Source organism: Lagopus muta, chromosome 1 (assembly GCF_023343835.1).
Source record: "Lagopus muta isolate bLagMut1 chromosome 1, bLagMut1 primary, whole genome shotgun sequence".
NCBI lineage: Eukaryota > Metazoa > Chordata > Aves > Galliformes > Phasianidae > Lagopus > Lagopus muta.
Genome location: NC_064433.1, coordinates 846,282 through 865,121, shown reverse-complemented (window position 1 = coordinate 865,121; position 18,840 = coordinate 846,282). Strand labels below are relative to the sequence as shown.

General features: G+C 58.9%; 3 protein-coding genes across 3 annotated transcripts; 2 read left to right on the top strand and 1 right to left on the bottom strand.

Annotated features, from left to right (window-relative positions):
* The first annotated feature begins 1,702 nt into the window (after window positions 1–1,702).
* Window positions 1,703–2,937, top strand: LOC125684214 (protein SCO2 homolog, mitochondrial). Its single transcript, XM_048926193.1, has 2 exons — window positions 1,703–1,739; window positions 2,070–2,937. Exon 2 carries the CDS (start codon window positions 2,085–2,087, stop codon window positions 2,829–2,831), a length of 747 nt encoding a protein of 248 aa, XP_048782150.1. The 5' UTR covers window positions 1,703–1,739; window positions 2,070–2,084; the 3' UTR covers window positions 2,832–2,937.
* On the bottom strand, window positions 2,938–12,546 carry NCAPH2 (non-SMC condensin II complex subunit H2). Its single transcript, XM_048926332.1, is given in 20 exon segments — window positions 2,938–3,184; window positions 3,340–3,489; window positions 3,567–3,668; window positions 3,780–3,832; window positions 4,021–4,086; window positions 4,163–4,411; window positions 4,978–5,031; window positions 5,127–5,234; window positions 5,345–5,411; window positions 5,844–5,915; window positions 6,001–6,110; window positions 6,334–6,426; window positions 6,777–6,931; window positions 7,277–7,356; window positions 7,468–7,539; window positions 8,386–8,461; window positions 10,017–10,072; window positions 10,517–10,657; window positions 12,338–12,472; window positions 12,475–12,546. Coding segments are annotated over 20 exon segments (2,049 nt in total). The 3' UTR covers window positions 2,938–3,046.
* LMF2 (lipase maturation factor 2) lies at window positions 12,545–18,765 on the top strand. The gene is given in 24 exon segments (XM_048926318.1): window positions 12,545–12,650; window positions 13,222–13,475; window positions 14,751–14,784; window positions 14,937–14,984; window positions 14,987–15,084; window positions 15,086–15,128; window positions 15,262–15,440; window positions 15,526–15,664; window positions 15,906–16,040; window positions 16,134–16,174; window positions 16,177–16,241; window positions 16,557–16,572; window positions 16,574–16,654; window positions 16,847–16,984; window positions 16,986–17,030; window positions 17,460–17,502; window positions 17,505–17,599; window positions 17,601–17,628; window positions 17,715–17,773; window positions 17,775–17,826; window positions 17,932–18,040; window positions 18,130–18,288; window positions 18,290–18,383; window positions 18,385–18,765. Coding segments are annotated over 24 exon segments (2,142 nt in total). The 3' UTR covers window positions 18,466–18,765.
* The last annotated feature ends 75 nt before the right edge of the window (window positions 18,766–18,840 follow it).

The following is an 18,840-nucleotide window of genomic DNA, read 5'->3' as shown; positions in this document are numbered from 1 at the left end:
TAATATAAAACAACACAATAATATTATTTAATCTTATCATTAAGATTGCTAATGGGATTAATTTTATTAATAACAACATTATGGTCATTGCCCCAAATCCCCCATAATTCCCATTGTTATCACTACGTTTATTGCTAACATTATTATTACTATTATTATGATTGCCCAACTTCGCCTACTATTACTATATATTACTATATTACCTACTATACACTATTTTTTATTCTTATCCCATTATTATGAGCATTAACATTAATTAATATTGCCACCATTATTACTGCCTCAGCTCCCCATTATCACCATTTCCATGTTTCCGATGCTGATTAATACCCCATTATTATTAGCAGCAATATTTTCCCGCTTTCTGCCCAAATTTATCACATTCCCTACTCTTATTAATGCATTACTTCTTATTTTTATTATTAAGTGCCCCAACCCCTTCATTACCACCACTTTGGCCACTCTATTTCCCATCGTCGATGATTGCCCCATTATTAATATTATTATTAGTGCCCCAATTCCTTGTACCACTACGTGTCATTGGCAACACCATTATGACTGATAACATTTAATATTTTTGTTATTAAGTGCCCCAAATCCCCCATTATTTCCCCCTTTTTTAGGGTCCTTTTTGGGGTCCCTCATTTTGGGGGGTCTCCATTTGGTGTCCCCCTATTAGGGTTCTTATTTTGGGGGTCCCCTTAGGGTTTCCATTTAGATTTCCCCTTTTGGGGTTCCCCTTTTCGGGTCCCCTTTTTTGGGGTTTCCATTTTGGGAGTCTCCTTTTTTATGGGTTCAATTTGGTCCCATTCTGGGTTCTCCATCTGGGGTCTCCATTTTGGGTGGCCCCCTTTTTTAGGGGTCCCGTTTGGGGGTTCCCTTTTGGGGTTCTCATTATGGGGTTCTCTTTTTTAGGGGTTCCATTTAGGGTTTCCCTTTTGGAGTTCCCCCTTTTGGGTTCTCCCTATTGGGGTTTGCATTTTTTGGGGTCCCCCTTTTGGGATTCCTATTTTGCAGTTCCAATTTTGGGGTCTCCCTATTGAGGTCTCCGTTTGGAGCCCTCTTATTGGGGTTCCAATGTTTGGGGTCCCCTTTTTTAGGGGTCCCATTTGAGATTTCCCTTTTGGGTTCTCTATTTGGAGTCCCCCTATTGAGTTTCTCATTTTGGGGGTCCATTTTTTTAGGGATTCCGTTTGTGGTCCCCTCTTGGGATTCCCATTTTGGGGTTTTATTTGGGGTCTTCATACCTCTTGGGGTATGCATTTTTGGGGTCTCCTTTTTTAGGGGTCCCACTTGAGGTTCTCTATTTTTGGGGTGCCCCTGTTCAGTTTCTCATTTTTGGGGTCCCCCTTTTTTAAGGATTCCATTCGGCATCCCCCTTTTGAGGTTCTCATTTTGGAGTCCCCCTTTTTGGGGTTCTCATTTGGGTAAGCGCAGCCCATCAGCGCCGTGGCTGCACCACCTGGGTGGGGCGCTGTGCATCCGCAGCTAGTACAAGGCCCTGGTGTCTCCTCTATCCCACCGCACTCTATGGTTCGCTCTCCCTCCCATCCCTCTCCGCTCTATGGTTGCGCGCCAGGCAGAGCGGCCCGCACTAACCCCGCGGCGCTATGGCTCCCCCTGGCGGTAAGCCGTTAACTGCACAAGACTCCGCCTCATCACCGCGCATGCCGCGAGTCGCATGGCCCCGCCCCTTCCGGTGGGTCACTTCCGGGTGTGGGCGCTGCGGCGCCGGCCAGGTGGGATGGGGCGGGGGGGGCAGAGGGCTACGGGGAGGCGGTGGGGGGATGGGAGGGGGGAGGGAGGCGGTGAAAGGGCACCAGGAGGGTTTGGGGGGTTGTTGCAGTGTAGAACAGAGTCAGAAAGCAACGGAGGGCGTAGAGATGGGGCTCAGTCAATGGGCAGCGGGGTCAGAGGGCACAGAAGTAGGGCAGGAAGCCAGGAGACCGGGGGGGGGGGGGGGGGGGGGGGTCTATGGGGTGAGAGGGCAGCGGGGGGGGGTCAGAACGCAGCGGGGGGGGGACGCGGCTGCCGCCGTAAGACTCTCACGGCCGCCCCTTCCTCCGCAGCCCCCCGCCACGGCCATGGCTCTGCTGCCCGCCCGCTGCCTGCGCCGTCTCCCCCTCCGCCCCCCGCAGCTCCCAGCCCCATCCCGCGGGCTGAGCGGAGCTCGGGGGGGTCCGACCCGGTCACTGCCCCTGGGCCGCCGCTTGGCCGTAGTGGCGGCGGTGGGGAGCGTGGCTGGGGGAACGTGGCTGTATTTGCGGGCCCGCAAAGAACGGGAGCGACGGGAGAGACGGCAGCGGGAGCTGCGAGCTTTGGCGCTGGGGCAAGGCAACTTCCAGCTGGTGGATCACCGCGGGCAGCCCCGCTGCAAAGCCGACTTCCGCGGCCAGTGGGTGCTGCTTTACTTCGGCTTCACGCATTGCCCCGACGTCTGTCCGGATGAGCTGGAGAAACTGAGCCGGGTGGTGGAGCTGTTGGACCGCGACGCGGCTCTGCCCCGGGTGCAGCCGCTCTTCATCACTGTGGACCCCGAGCGAGACGATGTGGCCGCGGTGCGACGTTACGTGCGGGATTTCCACCCGCGGCTGCTGGGGCTGACGGGGAGCCCTGAGCAGGTGAGGGCGGTGAGCAGCGCCTATCGCGTCTATGCCAGCGCCGGGCCTAAGGATGAGGATGGTGATTACATTGTGGACCACACCATCGTCATTTACCTGCTGGGCCCTGATGGGCTCTTCCTGGATTACTACAACCGCAGCAAGACGGCTGACAAGATCGCTGAGAGCGTGCGGCGACACATGGAGAGCTACAAGCCGCTGCTTGACTGAGGATTGCAGCCCTGCCAGGACAGGGGAAGCCCCCAAAGGGACTCTTCTTGCTTCCATAAACCCCCCAGGGATGCTTTGTTCATGTCCCCAAAAACAAGGCCGACTTCAAAGTTGGGAGGTTTATTGCTGGGAGCAACGGGAGCCCTGGTGCTGGGGGATCGTAAGGGATGGGGGCTGTACAGAATGGATGGGGGGGAAAACAAGGGGTGAGGGGTTCATGGGCAGGCTGAAGGGGCCACGTAGGTGCGGAAGCGCTCGTGTGCCCGCTCCCGTGTCAGCAGCCGCAGCCGTACTGTGTCCACCGCCTCCTCCAGGCCTGGGTCCTGTGCCACCTCCACGGTGTAGTCATTGGCCTGGGGAGAGGAGCAGGGACCGGGGGGCTGCAGCAGGGACAGGGGGCTGCAGCAGGGACGGGGGGGCTGCAGCAGGGACGGGGGGGCTACAGCAGGGACCCCTTTCCCCCTCCTCCTGTCCCCCCCCCCCCCCAGGAGCTCCCTCCCACACTCACCAGCTGCAATGAGGCCAGCATGTAACGGCACACCTCGAAGGGGGGCAGGCCGGCCACCAGGCTGGCAAAGGACTGCCACTCACCCAGGCTGCCAAAGCGAGCTGCCAGCCTGTCCCCATAGCTGTGGATGTCGAAGGCCGTGCGCTCCTCCTGCAAGACAGGAGGGTGAGTCTCTGCTTCCCCCTCCAGCCCCACTGCTGGTCCCCCCAACTCCATCAGCAATGTACCTGCTCCTGCAGTGCCGGCCCCATCTTGTCCTCCCAAAGGCGGATGTGCTGGGAGAGCTCTGTCTCCTGTACATACCTCTGGGAATTGGCAATGAACAGCTCCTGCAGGTGCAAAGGGACACAGGGAGAATGAGGAAGAGGACAACATGGGGATGAGGGATGCCTATGGCACCCACGCTGTCCCCCTGCCCTGAGCTCAGGCGCAGCACTTACCACGTTCTTCCTCACCAGCTCCTCATAGCTCAGCGCGTCCGCATCACAGGGAGCTGTGAGAGGGCAGTGTCACCAGGGTGGTGGGGGCAAAACTGTGTGCCTGGTCCTGGGCCACCAGGTGAGGACAGGGACGCATGTTCCCCATGGGTGGGACACAAAGCCAGAACCCTGCAGCTGCTCAGGACGCGCCGCAGTGGCTGAAGGATGGGGTACCCTCCTCCCAGCTCCCCCAGGGGCTCACCCATAGCTTTCTCGACTAGATTCTCCACATCCTCCTCCTGGATGTCCTCGTGCTCCACAAAGTCATCTGCAGGAAGAGCAGACCGTGCTCAGGACCTCCCACGGCCCCCACAGCAGCTCAACCCTGGGGGCTCCAGCAGTACCCGCTGCTTCCCCATCCTCTTCGTTGCCCCGCTCCTCCTCCAGCGCATCCAGCTCTTCCTCCTCCTCTTCCTCATGCTCTGGTGGTAGTGACAAGGGTGGGCCCTGGGGAAAAGCAGCACTGAGCCCCTGCCCAGCGTGTTTCCCACCATAACCCCAACCCTTCCTGCAGATGCTCACCATCCTGCTCTGCAGCTTCCTCTGTGCCGCCAGCCGCTCCTTCTGCTGCTTCCAGTACAGCACATCCAGATCTGCACAGACAGCACAGGCACAGATCAACACCCACCTGCAGCCCCTTGAAAGGCTGAGGCTGCCTGGATTCCACCCCCCACCCCCCCCCAGTGTGATTTTGGGGCTGCAGCCCTGCCTTAGCACCCGTCCTTCTCTCTGCATGTCACACCACTGCTGCGCCAACAAGCTGGGAGCTCCCCAGCCTCCCTGAACGTGGAAGAGGTTTTGCAGCAAAAAAAGGGGGAAGGCTCTGTGTAAGCAACATTTAGAAGCTGCTTTTCAAGTGAGGAACGGCTGCAGGACTGGAAGTCACAGATTTCTGTGTTGTGAACATTAAACACAACAAATCCTCATCCGTCTTCAGTGGTCAAACTGCTCATTCCTCCTATGTCCTTTGCTTCAGCCCTCACACAGCCTCGCTGCAGCAACCTGAGCTTTGCAGCCTGCAGGGTGCCCCTTCTCCAAGGTGTTTCAGCTCTCAGTCACCCCAGTAAGGATTACTGCAAACCTGAGCCCACGAGGGCTTCACAGCACAACTGCTGCACCTGGAGCCCTGCGCATCACTGCAGCCTGCACCCCAACTCACCAGCAAACGTCGGTCCTTTCCTCCTGGTTTTCCTGCAGTCAGCACTGTTGTTATCTGAGAAGAACAGGATTGCAGTTAGAAACCCCTACGGGTGCAATCCAGCGAAGAGAACAGACAGCACCCAGGTGAAGTCCGGCCACAACACTCACAGGTGGCAGAAAACCATTTCAAGAAGTCCTGAAGCTTTCTGGATCCCTTCCTTTTCCTCTTGCTACCAACCACGTCATCCACGCCATGTGGCACCAGGAAGGGCCTCCCTGCGGGGCAGAAGGAGATGATCTGCAGGGAGAATCCCATTCCACCCTTTGGAGGTGAGCAGCCCCAAGGCAGGGGAGCAGACGCTCTTCCACAGCCCCACCTCAAATACCTTTCCTGAAGGGTTTGTCCTCAGAGTCACCAAAGGGGTCAAGGCTTTGCCAGGGATCCAGCATCTCCTGGTGGAAGAAGTGAGGGTGTCTGAGCACTGGCAGAGCACCGTGGGGCACGCTGCAGCTGTGTGGCTCTGCAAACCCTTCTGTGGGTATTGGTGCAGCACTAAGCACAGTGCAGAGCGCTTCCCACAGCATGCAGGCTTCAAAAGGACAAGAGGTGAAGGCCTTGCGTTGCACCAGGGGAGGTCAGGGTGGGTATCAGGGGAAAAAAACAGAAATCCTTCTCCAAAGGAGTGGCCAGGCTGCTCAGGGCAGTGGAAGAATCCCCACTTCTGGAGGTGCTCAAGAGGCATGAAGATGCAGCGCTTGGGGGCATGGTTTAGAGTGCATCGTGACGATGGGTTGACAGTTGGATTTCTCTTTCTTTGAGGTCTTTTCCCAGCTCCATGATTCTAGGATTTGCTTTTCTCTGTGTCCCCCCCCCCCCCCCCTTACCTTGATGTGGGGCTGAAGGTCCTCAGCAGGGGCTCGATGCCGCAGCACGTAACCCTTCACCTGGGGCACACTCTGGCAGACACAGAAGAAGGAACATCAGGCAGTGAGCCACAGGGCAGCCAGGCTCCAGGGCCTTACTGAGCCCTGCCTGCCCTACCCGCTGTGGCTCAATGCGTTCATTGGCAGCTGGAGTCACTTCCATGTTGTCCTCAGGGTCTGCAGGCAAGTCATCCCCACCATCGTGGTCATCATCTGGTCCTGCAGCACCTGGCGGGGCGAGCAAACGGTCAGCAGCTATCAGATCATCAAGGATCTCCCTTTTCTTGCTCCACCCAAAGAGGATTTTCCCTCAGGAAGGGGCTTTACTTCGCAAACCATGGCAAACAAACAGGTCAGGGGACAGAGCAGGAGAACCCCACTCTGCCTGAAGGCAGGACAGCCCAGCCCAGCAGGATGGAGGGACAGAGCCCACCGATCCTGTACGTCTCACCTCCATCATCTGAGAAGTTCAGTGCCTGGACAGGCATCGCTCCGGTGCTCACACGTAGGGATTCCCTCCCACCGACCACAGAGGATGGTGCTCCTGTCAAGGGACAGAAGTGTGGTCACTGTGCTCTGCCCACAGGGCTTCAGATGCCAGCACAGAGCAGCTGTGGTGCTGCTCCTTCCTACCGAGGCTGATGGCCTCCCCAGCACAGCCCAGGGCACAAACCCCATTCAAGGGGTCAGCAATCTTTGGCTTAAGGCAGGGAGGCAGAGGAAAGGCAGTGCAGCATCTCCCATGCCCAAGGAGCTGGGCTGTTCTCATTGCTTTTGCTCACATCCTCCCTCGAGGCAGAAGGGAAGCCACCCCAGCAGTGCCTCCCTGCTCTGTGCAGCCCACAGCCCCACTCCTCAAGATGGGGAGTCCAGCTCTTCACCCCAGCACTGTACCTACTGCCCCGCCGACGTTGTTCTCTTCACGGTGCCGATCCTGCAGACACACTGGGGAGAGCCCTGCCAGCTCCAGCATGAAGGCTCCACTGGCGTGAGGGGTGCATGTGTTCATCCTGAAATCCTTCCTGCTGGCCAGGATCTCCCCCTTCCGGCTGCAGACATGGGGGCTGTCAGGTCTCCGTGGTCCCCCAGGAGAGAGGGAGCAGATCCAAGGCATCCCCAGGCCAACAGGAATGCAGACTGTCCCCACTTGCCATTCTCTGGCTTCCCTGGCCATGCAAAGCCCTGCCTGCCCACCCCAGAGCAGCCCCTGCCTCGCCACTCCCTCTGTCCTGCATCCACAGGACCCAGCCCCACATCTCAGTGCACTTGGGGTTACTCTTCCTTCCTCCCTGCCTGCCAGGGGAAAAGGAATAACCTTTCTGCCATGGAATGGGGAGAGTCAGACTGTGCTGTGAAGCAAGGTGGGGGCCAGCTGAAGGCTGGGGGACTTTCACCTGAACAGAGGGTTGTTTGTCTTCTCAGCCTCTTCTGGGGGAACCAAAGACATTGGAGTCAAGGGAACAACGTTCACAGCCTGCAAGAGAACAGGAGTCAAAGAGCTCTGCTGGGCAGGCAGCAGGGATTCAGTGAGCAGAGCCTGATATGAGGGAGGAGAGACCAGAAGGACAACAGCAGCTTCCCTTACACTGGGCTGATGGTCCATTTTCAAGTCCACGCTGGCCTGGCTGGTGTTGCTGATGTCATCCAGGGAAAGGAACTGCAGAGAGAGAGAGGACCACAGCAGTGACCAACAGGGCTACTTTCATTGTGCCACTGTATCCCTTGGGGACCTCGTGGCCCTGATGGAGCAGAGAGGACACAGGGCAACCCCGTGGCCAGGAGAACAGCTGTGGCTTTTGAGGTTCTGGGCTGTTCTGGACAGCACTTAGAGGAGGAATCACAAAAACATTGGAAAGGACCTGTGGAGATCCCCTCAGCCATCTCTTCCCCAGGTGCACAGCCCCAGGGCTCCCAGCCTGTCCCTATCAGGAGGTGCTCCAAGACCCCACCATCTCCACAGCGCTCCACTGGGCTCTCATCAGCAGTTTCCAGCCTGCCTGGAACTGGGGGGCCCTGCAGTGGCTGAGCAGAGGGGATGAGCACCCTCCCTTCTGAGCCACCAGGGCACACTGCTGGCTCATGGTCAGGCCATTGGCTACCAGGACCACAAGGTCCTTCTAAGCAGAGCTCCCTTCCAGCTGTTCAGCCCCAACCCGGGTCCTGATGCTGTGTTTCTTCCTCCCCAGGCATAGCCTTTGGTGAACCTCATCAGGCTCCTCTCTGCCCAACTGTCAGCCCACCCAGGTCAAAGGAAGGCTGAAGCTCAGGGTAGAGATCTCTAAATGGAGCAGAGGGAATAAACTCCCCCAGCAGGGCTGCAAGGCAGCAGGTCCTGTCCTGTGGAGGCCAGCACAGAAATTTCACAACAGGAACCTCTCCAAGTGCTCCTGCCTTGCCTGGGTGCAGGAACAGGCAGCTGCAGGGCTGAACACCCTCTGCAGCAGCACAACACACACAGAGCACACCTGCAGCAGCAGCAGCACACCCACCACCGCCTCCTCACCTCTTCCTTCTCCATCCCAAAGGTTGCATCTGCATCCTTGCCATCTGGTCCCACGGAGCAGGGCTGCTTTTCCCTCCTGCATCAAGGAGCAAAGGCACGGTCAGAGGTCCAGCCAAAGGCAAAGCAGTGGCAGTTTTCCTCCAGCTGCACTGCACGCAGCAAGTGAGGAGTTTCCAGCATCACCCTGAAGCAGAAGCACCCCAAGCACCACAGGCAGGAGAGTGAAGAGCACAGCGTGGCTGTCAGCACCATCAGCCAGCCGTGAACAGCATCAGCTCGTGCCCAAGGAGCTGCCATGGGTGCTCCTGGTGCTCCTCTGCTGCTGCCCAGGGAAGAAAACAAAGGGAGCTGTGAGAAAGAAGGGGATGGACTCTTCAGCAGTGTCTGTGCGATAGGACAAGGGGAGATTGTTGCCAGCTAAGAGGGATTGGAGCAAGGTTTTGGGCTGAGGGAAGGTTGCTCACACAGCTGGTGCTGCCCCATCCCTGCACGCAGCTCTGAGCACTGATGGAGCTGTGGGGCTCCCTGCTCATGCAGGCAGTGGGACCAGGAGGCCTTTAAAGATCCCATCCAACCCAAACCATTATATGGTTCTTCTCAAAAAACAAAACAAAACCTGTTTGCAGGCAGACAGAACTGCCTGTTGTAAGCTGATCCCTCCTTAGTGGGAACCACGGTCTGAACTTGAGCCAGGCTGGCAGCAGACAAGTTATGAAAGACAGTTGGGAAACAGTGACAGCAAAAGCAGTGCCCTAATCTCAGCAGCAGTGGAGAAATAAATCACAAGTTGCTTTGCCATGTAGGCAAGGCTGTTGCACACTGGATTCTGCAGGATGCTGGGCTCTGCCCTCTCCTTACACAACAGCAGAGTGCTGTAAGAAAACCACAGCACAAAGGCACTGGAAGAGCTCTGGGGGAAGAGCTTGGCCAAGCCCTCCAAGCTGAAATAAGTCCTGCTGGGGCTTTCTGCAGAACCACAGGGGTTGGAAGGAAGCTCTGCAGGTCACCCAGTCCAGCTTCCTACCCCTGCAGCAGCTGCACACAGAGCATCCCAGCAGGTTTGGATCTCTGCACAGAAGGAGGCTCCCCCAAACTCTCTGGGCAGCTGTGCCAGGGCTCTGCCACCTTCACAGCTCTTCCTCACACTCACACACAACTCCCTGGCCTCCAGTCTGGGCCTGCTGCCCCTTGTCCTGGTGCTGGGCACCACCAAACACAGCCCAGCCCCTTCCTCCTCACCTCCAAGCCTTCAGATATCCACCAGCTCTGCTCAGACCCCCTCAGCCTTCTCTCTTCCATGTGTACAGCCCCAGGGCTCTCATCCTCTCCTCATCAGAAAGGTGCTCCAGGCCCTTAATAATTTTCGTGTCCTCTCACCCCATCCCACAGAAACCCAAAGGTTCAGAGAACTTTTTACAGGTCCTGAGACCAACTCTGCCATAGGAAGGTCGGTTGCTGAAGCAAATGACTGCCCTCAGGGAAGAGAATTCAGCAGGGTGCTGCAATGGGGGAGGGGACAAGCAGGAGAGAAGCACACGGCCACTTTTTCTTTGCAACTACAGTGAAATCATGCAGGCAGATCCTGGCCCCTTCACAGGTGGCCTGTCCAGAGGATGGAGGGCATTACTCACTTCTTGTTGGAGATGGAGTCGAGTGCCTGGTAGACCAGTGAGTACAGGTACTCCACCTGCAAAATAGGAGCCAGACTTGGAGACAGAGAAAGCAACTCCCAGAAAAACCCTTCCAGCCGATGGCCACAGCCCTCCTCTTATCCTCAGACAACCAGAGCTCAGTTTGTCCATAACTCCCTTTATTCTTTTCCCAGTTCAAGCCATTTGGAGTGCAAGTTTGGGAAAGGAGAGGGTTACTGTTGGTTACTGTTGGTTAGTTTTCTCTTTTTTCCCCCCCTATATTCCACCCTCTAGAGAGAAGTTGAGCAGCAAATTCTTGTTTTCCTTCCAAGATTTTCTGGTTTGCCAATGCCAGCACACATAAAGGGGCAGGATTCAGAAATTATATCCATTGGTTTTTATTACAACCAAGCCTTTCACGCTCCAGGACTGCTCCCCAGGCAGCTCCTGCACAAACCTTGACCTCAGAACTACAATGTGGCAGTGACCTCAGTGCTCACCTTCTTGCTGTAGATGCAGGCAGAGCCCTGGATTAACAGAGCTGCCTCTATGAAGTTCATGGTTGTTTTGCCACCATCAAAGGAAATACAGATTTGGTCCAGCTGAAAAATACAGAAGAAAAAAGGAAAATGAAGCGCTGACTCCCAGAATTGATTTGAGAGCAGCACAACAAAAGGGTAAAATCCAGATATCAGCAGCGCACCTAACGTGATGTTCAGGGCAACAAAACTGCTAAGTGAATGCAGAGAGGGAAAGCATCCTGTTCACAGCACCCCAGAGCCGTGGGGGCTGGAAGGGACCTGTGCAGCTCCTTCATTTCAGCCCTCACTCAGCTGTTCCCTGCAGCAGCTGCACAACCCAGCAGGTTTGGATCTCTGCACAGAAGGAGACTCCCTTACCTGTCTGGGCTGCTGTGCCAGGGCTCTGCCACCCTCACAGCACACAGCTCTTCCTCACACTCACACACAACTCCCTGGGCTCCAGTCTGTGCCCGCTGCCCCTTGTCCTGGTGCTGGGCACCACCAAACACAGCCCAGCCCCTTCCTCCTGACCACAGCCCAAGGAGCTTCTCCACAGCCACGCTGCAAGAAGCAACATCCCCAGCACCCCCTAAAAGCAGTGAACACTCAGAAGGGACAGATGTGAGAGACTGCTGGATTTCACAACCACACACATCAGCTAAGCAGGCAGCTCTGGGACAGGCAGGAGCTGTGCTGGGGTGTGAGCAGCAACCACAGGCAGTGACAAAAACTCTGTTTGTGCCCATAGCATTACAGAACCCTCACCTCCTCCAGGTACTCCCCAAGCTGTGCAGCCACGTCCACCTCCCAGTTCTTGGTGAGGTCACGGATGGGCTGCAGAAGGTGTGCAAAGCGTGACTCCACATCTTCCATGGCAGCAGCTGCAGGTTGGGCGGTGTTGGGTATCGTCCACTGACCGCTGTGCTCCCCCCACACCCCGGGTCTCTCAGGATGATGTCTGCCAGCAGTTGCCTGTTATAGTGTTACAGAATCATTGAAATTGGAAAAGACCTCTAAGCTGCATCACTAAGTCTTAAGAAAGACAGGGAGCTGTTGAAGAGGGTCCAGAGGAGGCCACAAAGATGATCAGAGGGATGCAGCACCTCCCCTACAAAGACAGGCTGAGGGAGCTGGGCTTGTTGAGCATGGAGAAGAGGAGGCTGCGGGGTGACCTCAGCGCAGCCTGCAGGACCTGAAGGGAGCCTATAAAGAGGACTTGGGAGTCAAGTCTTGGAAAGGGGAGATGAGAGCAGGACCAAGGGGAAATGGTTTGGAGTTGAGGGAGGGAAGATTGAGGTTGGATGCGAGGGGGAAGTTCTTGACAGAAAGAGTGGTGAGGTGCTGGAACAGCTGCCCAGAGAGGCTGTAATGCCCCGTCCATGCCTGGAGGGTTCAAGGCCAGGCTGGATGGGGCCCTAGCAGCCTGGCTTGGTATTAAATGTGGAGGCTGGTGGCCGTGTATGAGGCAGGGCAGTTGGAGCTTCACGATCCTTGAGGTCCCTTCCAACCCAAACCATTCTGTGACTCTACCCCCAAGTTTAACACCTCCACGTTCCTAAAGGTAAAAAAAATGTTCAAAAGGCAGCAGAGACCTTCAGCTTCAGTAGAATGAAGGCTTTAAGTCGACACACCCCACCAAAACCAAAGTAACCCTACGCGGGCACCGAGAGCCACAGAAGGGTTTGGGTTGGGAGGGAGCTCCACGGAACCACAAAGCGGCTCAGGCCCTGGGATCGGGGTTCGCTATGACCGCAGCCTCACACTCCCACGAAGGCCACGCAGACACTCACCCACAGGAACGCGCCGGTTGGGGCGGAATAAAGCGCAGCGCTCCTTCAGCCCCGCCCGCTAGCCGGTCCTCTCCGCGCCGCCATTTTGTGTTTCCCGCCCAAACGCGACGTCACGTGACGTCACACGTGACGCGACGCGACGTGGCCCGTGCGTGCGTGCGTGCTGACGTCACGGGAGGCGCGAGCGCGGGGACGTGTCGGTGCCGCCGGGCCCGCCATGGGGGAGCCGCCGCGGCGGCCGCGGGAGCTGTTCCTGGCAGGGTTGGCCGGTAAGCGGCCCGGCGGCTGCCTCCGGGGCGTGAGCCGAGGGATTCTCCTTCCCCGTTATGCGGACCGGGGAGGGGAGCGGGCTCTAAGGGTTCCTTGTGGGGGGCAGCAGCCGGGGTTCCTCAGGGGGGGCTGAGGGGGGGAGGTGGGAGGGGATGGGGGGGCTGCTTAAGAGATATGGAGGGGATCCCTGCTTGGGGGGCTGAGGGACTGGGGGTTGAGGGACCTGGCGTTCCCCTTTCTTGAGGGTCTTGGGTCTCAGCTCTCAGAGGTCCCTTCTTAGGAAGGGGAGTCTCTGGGGGGTCCCTTCTTAGGAGGGGGGTCCTGGAGGGGTCCCTTCTTGAGGTCTGAAGGAGAGACTGTTCTTGGTAGGCATGGTGTCCCCCTCGGGGATGTGCTGAAGGCTGGTGGCAGAGGGAGAGCTGAGGTCCCTAGGGGGCTGTGGGCTTGGGATTGGCGTCATGAGGGATTGGAAGCAGCTGATCAATGAGCTGAGGTTCCCTGAAGGGCTTATATAGACAGCAGGGAGCAGAGATGGAGTCTTAGAGCTGTGGAAGGGTCCTGGGCCCTTCAGCTTCATCCCATGGGGAGCTGCTCCCTGAACCTCACCTTCCTTCCATCCCTTAGGGCTGTATGGACGTGATGGGATCCTGCCAGCTCGCCGGGTGCTGCGTCTGAGCGGGAAGGGGCTGTGGGAACAGCTGCGTGATGTCCCCACGCTGCTGTGGCTCGGCCCACACCTGGGGCTGGACACGGAGCAGGGCATGGAGCTGCTGTGCCTGCTGGGTGCCGTCGCCTCGATGGGTGCCTTGCTCTGCGCCCCGCTGCGTGACTGCCTGCTGTTTGCTGTGCTGCGGGTGTTCTACCTCTCCCTCTACCAGGTATGGGTGCACGTGAGGGAGGCACAGGGACTGAGCTCTGTGCCCACTGCTTGTGGTTTTGGTTGAAGGAGCTGGCATGAGTCAGAGCAGTTGCAGCACAAGGGGTTTCCTCTTTCATTGTGTGCGCCCTCAGTCACGGCTGTGTTGTGGGCAGCATCAACAGAAGGGGGGTTGGGAGGCAGTGAAACGGGGTGGGGATTATCCTGCTCTGCTCTGCCAGTCTGACGTACTGCATTCAGGTCAGGGCCCCCAGCACAGAGGCGTGGGGCTGTGGGAGTGGGGCCTGAAGAGGGCATTGGGATGGTTGGGGGCTGCAGCAGCTGTGTGTAGGAAAAGGCTGAGGAGAGGGGGTGTGCAGCCTGGAAAAAGATGGCTGTGAGGAGACCTCACTGCGGCCTTAGTGCCTAGAGGGACTGATGCACAGGAGGAGAGTGGCTGTGTATGTGAGCTGAGAGAGACAGAGCAAGAGGGAATGGCTTTAAACTGAAAGAAAAGAGACTGAAGCCAGATACTGGAGGAAATCCTCCACCCAGAGGCGATGCAGCCATGGCACTGCTGCCCAGAGCTGTGGGTGCCCCATCCCTGGGGTTGCCCGGGCTGCGGATGGGGCCCTGGACAGCCTGAGATGGGGGGCACCCAGCCTACAGCAGGCAGTTGGAACCAGATGGCCTTTAAGATCCATTCCAACATAACCTGTTGCGTGATTCCCTCTGAAACCGGGGAATGGGAGAGGAAGCTGCCTGTGTGGGAACTGCTCCTGCTGTGCAGCTGTCTGCATTGTGTCTGAGCAGGAGGGGAAGTGGCACAGAGGGCTGCACAGGGCTGGGACTCCCTGCTGTCCGGAGCCGCCTCCTCCCAGCCCCTGCGTGCCAGGCCCTCGTCCTTCCCTTTTAAGGTGATGCTGGAGAGAAATCCATTCTTTCCTCCTCCCCTCCTTGCTGCTTGCAAGCAGGGGCTGTTGAGCCAGCGCTGTTGTGCCCGCTGTCTCGCCGGCCACGTGGCTGATGCCTGGAGCTCTGGAGCCACTCCTGGGCTCGGTTCCTGGCAGCGCAGTCTTGCCAGCACATCTGGCTCGGAGCATCCTCCTCCTCCTTCCTTCCTCCTCCATCCCATGCCCTGGGCAGTGCTGCCTCACCGGCTGGCTTTGACTCACAGCCATTCTTGGGTTTGGCAAAAGCACTCAGGGGGAGGCTCTCTGTGGGCTGGGAGACAGGAAGGGAAACCCACCTGCAGCACGGGGCCTCCCTCCCACTGACTGCTGGGCTCTCCCTGCAGGTAGGACAGGTCTTCCTCTACTTCCAGTGGTAAGGTCAGCCCTCCTGCACCCCCTCTTCCCTGCCTGGGGACTCTGTGCCCCTGCCACCTACTCCCTTAGGGGCTCCGTCTCCTTGTTTGTCACCTCGGAGACCCAGCCTGTGCTCCCAGAGTGACAGAAGGTTGTGACATCCCCGCATGGGACAGCCTCCTGCTTGGAAGCAGGCTTCCTGGCCGTGCTCGTGGCCCCTCTGCGCTGCTCAAGTGGCGTTCCACAGCCTGGCGTCCACACGACAGCGTCACCTTCTGGTTGGTGCGCTGGCTGCTCTTCCGCCTCATGTTTGCCTCTGGCGTGGATGAAGCTGACCAGCCGCTGCCCCACCTGGTGGGGGCTCACAGGTGAGGCAGGCAGCACCTTGGTGCAGCTTCCAGCCTCGGGCCGTGCCCTGAAGCAGCCGTGGGGCTCTTTGCAGCTCTCCCTTGTGAACACCCCCTCCCCCCCAACTCCCCGACCCTCTTGCTGTCCTCCCAGCTCTCACCTATCACTACGAGACGCAGTGCATCCCCACGCCAGCTGCCTGGTATGCCCACCAGCTGCCCGTGTGGTTCCAGAAGTTCAGCGTGGTGGCCACCTATGTCATTGAGATCGCCGTCCCTCTGCTCTTCTTCATGCCCATCCGTCGCCTCCGGCTCTTCGCCTTCTACTGCCAGGTTGTGTGGGGATGCTGTGTGGCCTTCAGCGGGGTGCCCCTCAGGCTCTGTGGATGCCCCCAACTCCATCTGTGCTCGTGCCCAGGTCCTGCTGCAGATCCTTATCATCCTCACGGGCAACTACAACTTCTTCAACGCTCTCACCATTGTCCTGGCCTTCTCCCTGCTGGATGAGGAGCACGTGGGGCGCTGGATGGGGCGCGGCAAGAGGAAGCATGGCAGCTGTGAGTCCCTGGGCTCGTGCACTGTTTGGGGGCTGCAGTCCGCCTCTGCAGTGTTTGGAATGGGGAGGGGATGGGCCACCATCACTGGTCTGACCCGGAAGATGTTGTTCTGGTGCCGTGGGCTCTGAGCTCTGCCTTTTCCTGCACGTGAGCACTCAGTCCTGGGTCCAACTGCGTGCCACGGGTTGGTCTTGCCAAGCCCTGTGCTCACCAATGCTGAGCTGCACCCCTCCTCCAGCAGCCTGGCCCCCTACTTTCCTCTCCTTCCTCTCCACCATGCTGGAACTGATCACCTACGCCTCGCTGCTCTACTGGAGCGTCCACTACTTCAGCCTGGAGATCGACTGGGAGAAGAAGCTGCTGGAATCCAAAGTGGGTATCGTCACGGCTGCACTGGGGTGGCCGTCCCCACGGCCCTGCTGCCCCCGTGGGCACTGCAGCTGGCCCTGACTGCTGTCCCCCATTGCAGCCTTCACCTACCACGAGTTCACGCAGTGGCTACGAGCTGGTGACGCTTGCCCCTGGTGGGGCTGGGCTTCCTCTCACTCTCCTGGGAAATCCTCTCTGCTCTGTACCGGTGAGTGGGGTGGGGGCTGCGCCGGGCTTTGGTGAGCAGGCAGTGCAGGATCTGGCTCACACTGTGGGCATGGTGTGAGGGTGGCACAGAGAGGGTTTGGGGTTGTTTTTGCAATGCTTGAGCAGGGCACAACCAGCGTGGCTGGAGCTGCTCCCAGCCCCCATCCTTTCCATAAACCAGAGAGGCAAGGGCTAACCTGGATCTCCATCCCCACAACGTGACCCCAGCCAGGAGCTGCCCCCCTCCCCAAGCAGATGCAGCCTTGTTGGGGCCACGCAGCTCTGATTCCTCACTGCACCTTCATCACCCTTGCAGGTGTGCCTGCGTCCGTGGGCTTCTTCTGGAAGCTGTGGGCCACACTGCAGTGGGCCATCTTCGCCACAGCTACCATGGGGATGTTTGCCATCAGCTTGGTGAGCACATGGGGGGTGTGTGGCCAGGCTGTGGGGCACAACGCTGTGAGCTTTGTCCCCTTGACTGGGGCTGGGGGAGTTTGCAGTGCTCTCGGGGATGGAGCACGCCAGCTCTCCCACATCATATGCATTTCTTCTCCTTTGGGAGGTGGTGGGGGGGTGACGTGGCTACCTTCTCTGCCACTCCCACAGGTTCCCTTCACCTACATTGACTACGAATCCAATGGCAAGCTGTGGCCTGGCATCCACCAAATGTTCAGTGCAGTCGAGCGCTTCCAGGTGGTGAATTCCTACGGGCTCTTCCGCAGGATGACGGGCGTCGGGGGGCGGGCCTGAGGTGGTGCTGGAGGGCAGCTATGACAAGCAGAGCTGGACGGTGAGTGCCCACCTCATTGCTGGGGGAAACGGAGGGAGGGGGGAACGGAGGGGTGGGGGAGGAACGGAGGGATGGGGGGAACGGAGGGAGGGGGGGAACGGAGGGGTGGGGGGAACGGAGGGGTGGGGGGAACGGGCAGGGTGGGGGGGAACGGAGGGGTGGGGGGGGACGGAGGGGGGGGGGGAACGGAGGAAGGGGGGGGAAACAGAGAGGGATGGGAGGTGGCTGGAGGTCGCTCTGAGCATCATCTCTGCCCTGTGGTTTCATCCTGCTGAGACACCCGGGTGTCCCTGCATGGTGTGGGGCTTTGTTCTGTCATCCTGGGGGTGAGGGGAAGGGAGCTTGTGCCCTCCAGAGTGGCAGGCTAGTGGGGTGTCTAAGCTCAGAGCTCCATATCTGCTCTCCAACTCTCTCTGCACCTGCCTGCAGGAGATCGAGTTCATGTACAAACCTGGGAATGTCAGTGCAGCTCCCGCGTGGTGGCTCCCCACCAGCCTCGCCTCGACTGGCAGATGTGGTTTGCAGCCCTGGCGCACCACAGCAGCAGCCCCTGGTTTGCCAGCTTCGTTCCACCGCCTGCTGCAGGGCAAGGAGGACGGTGAGGCAGTGACGGGGCTGCGGGCGGCCCTGTGGGATGGGGGCAGCCCCTCCTTGACACTGTGCTCACTCCATTTCCCCCTGCAGTGATCCGCCTGGTGCAGGTCGATGAGGATAAATACCCCTTCAGCGCTCAGCCGCCCGTCTTACCTCCGCGCCCAGCTCTACAAGTACTGGTTCACCCACAGCGCCGAGAGCGGTGTGAGCAGGGAGGGGAAGGCAGAGGGAGCTTCTGAGGATGGCTCCAGCAGCTCCGGGTTGGGGTGTGGGCTTCCTATCCTCATCCCTGATGCCTTGTCCTGCAGGGTGGGAGCTGCACGGTGGTGGCGGCGGCAGCACGTCCAGGAATTCTTCCCCACTGTCTCACTGGGAGACCCAACGCTGGATGGTCTGCTTGCCCAGCACGGGCTGAAGGTAGGATCCGCTCCCCACACCGCACCAAGCCCCATGAGATCCAGCTGGCAGCTCACCCCCCCAACTCCTTGCTGCCCCCCCACTTCAGGGACAAGCTGCCCCTGAGGCGCCCCGTGGATGCGTTCCTGCCCTGGCTCTTGAGCTCCGTGCGCCGGCTCAGCCGCCCCTTCTCCCCCCACGTCGTGCTGTGGTCCCTCTACCTGGTGGCTGCCACTGCCTGCCTGCTGCGTGCCATGGCCCGCCGGCCCCGGGGGGCGCACCCCCACCCGCCACAAAGCATCCAAACAGCAGCGGGGGGATCAGGGCGAGAAGAACGGGCAGCTGCGCAGGAAGGAGGGCAGGCGAGGCGGAGGAGAAGGGTGAGGGCCGAACCCGGGGGGCGGCTGATGGTGAAGGCCCCCGTGGCACCAAGAGGAGGAAGTAGAGGTGCTGGGTGCCCCGTATTCCACGCACGCTTCCCCCTCTGGATCCCCACCTCCTGCTCCCCCTCCCCCAGCTCCATCCCCATGGGGGGGGGTGGTCCTCGCTGGGGCTGGCGTGCCGCCTTTCCTGCGGTGCCTTCATGCACAGATGGGTCAGTGCAGTGTGTGGGCTGCTTCCTTGCCCCCATCCCCCAGCTGGGGCTGACCCTGTGCCCCCCCCAGTTGGCTAGGCTGTGGGGTGGGGGCTGTGCTAGGTCTCAGCTGCCTTGTGCTGGGGTGGGGGGGAGTTGGGGGGTTGTTCTGTGCCCGCACATCGCCCTTTTTCCCCCTCCTCAGCTCAGTGGGTGGCACAGAGGTTTCCTATAATTTTCTAAATA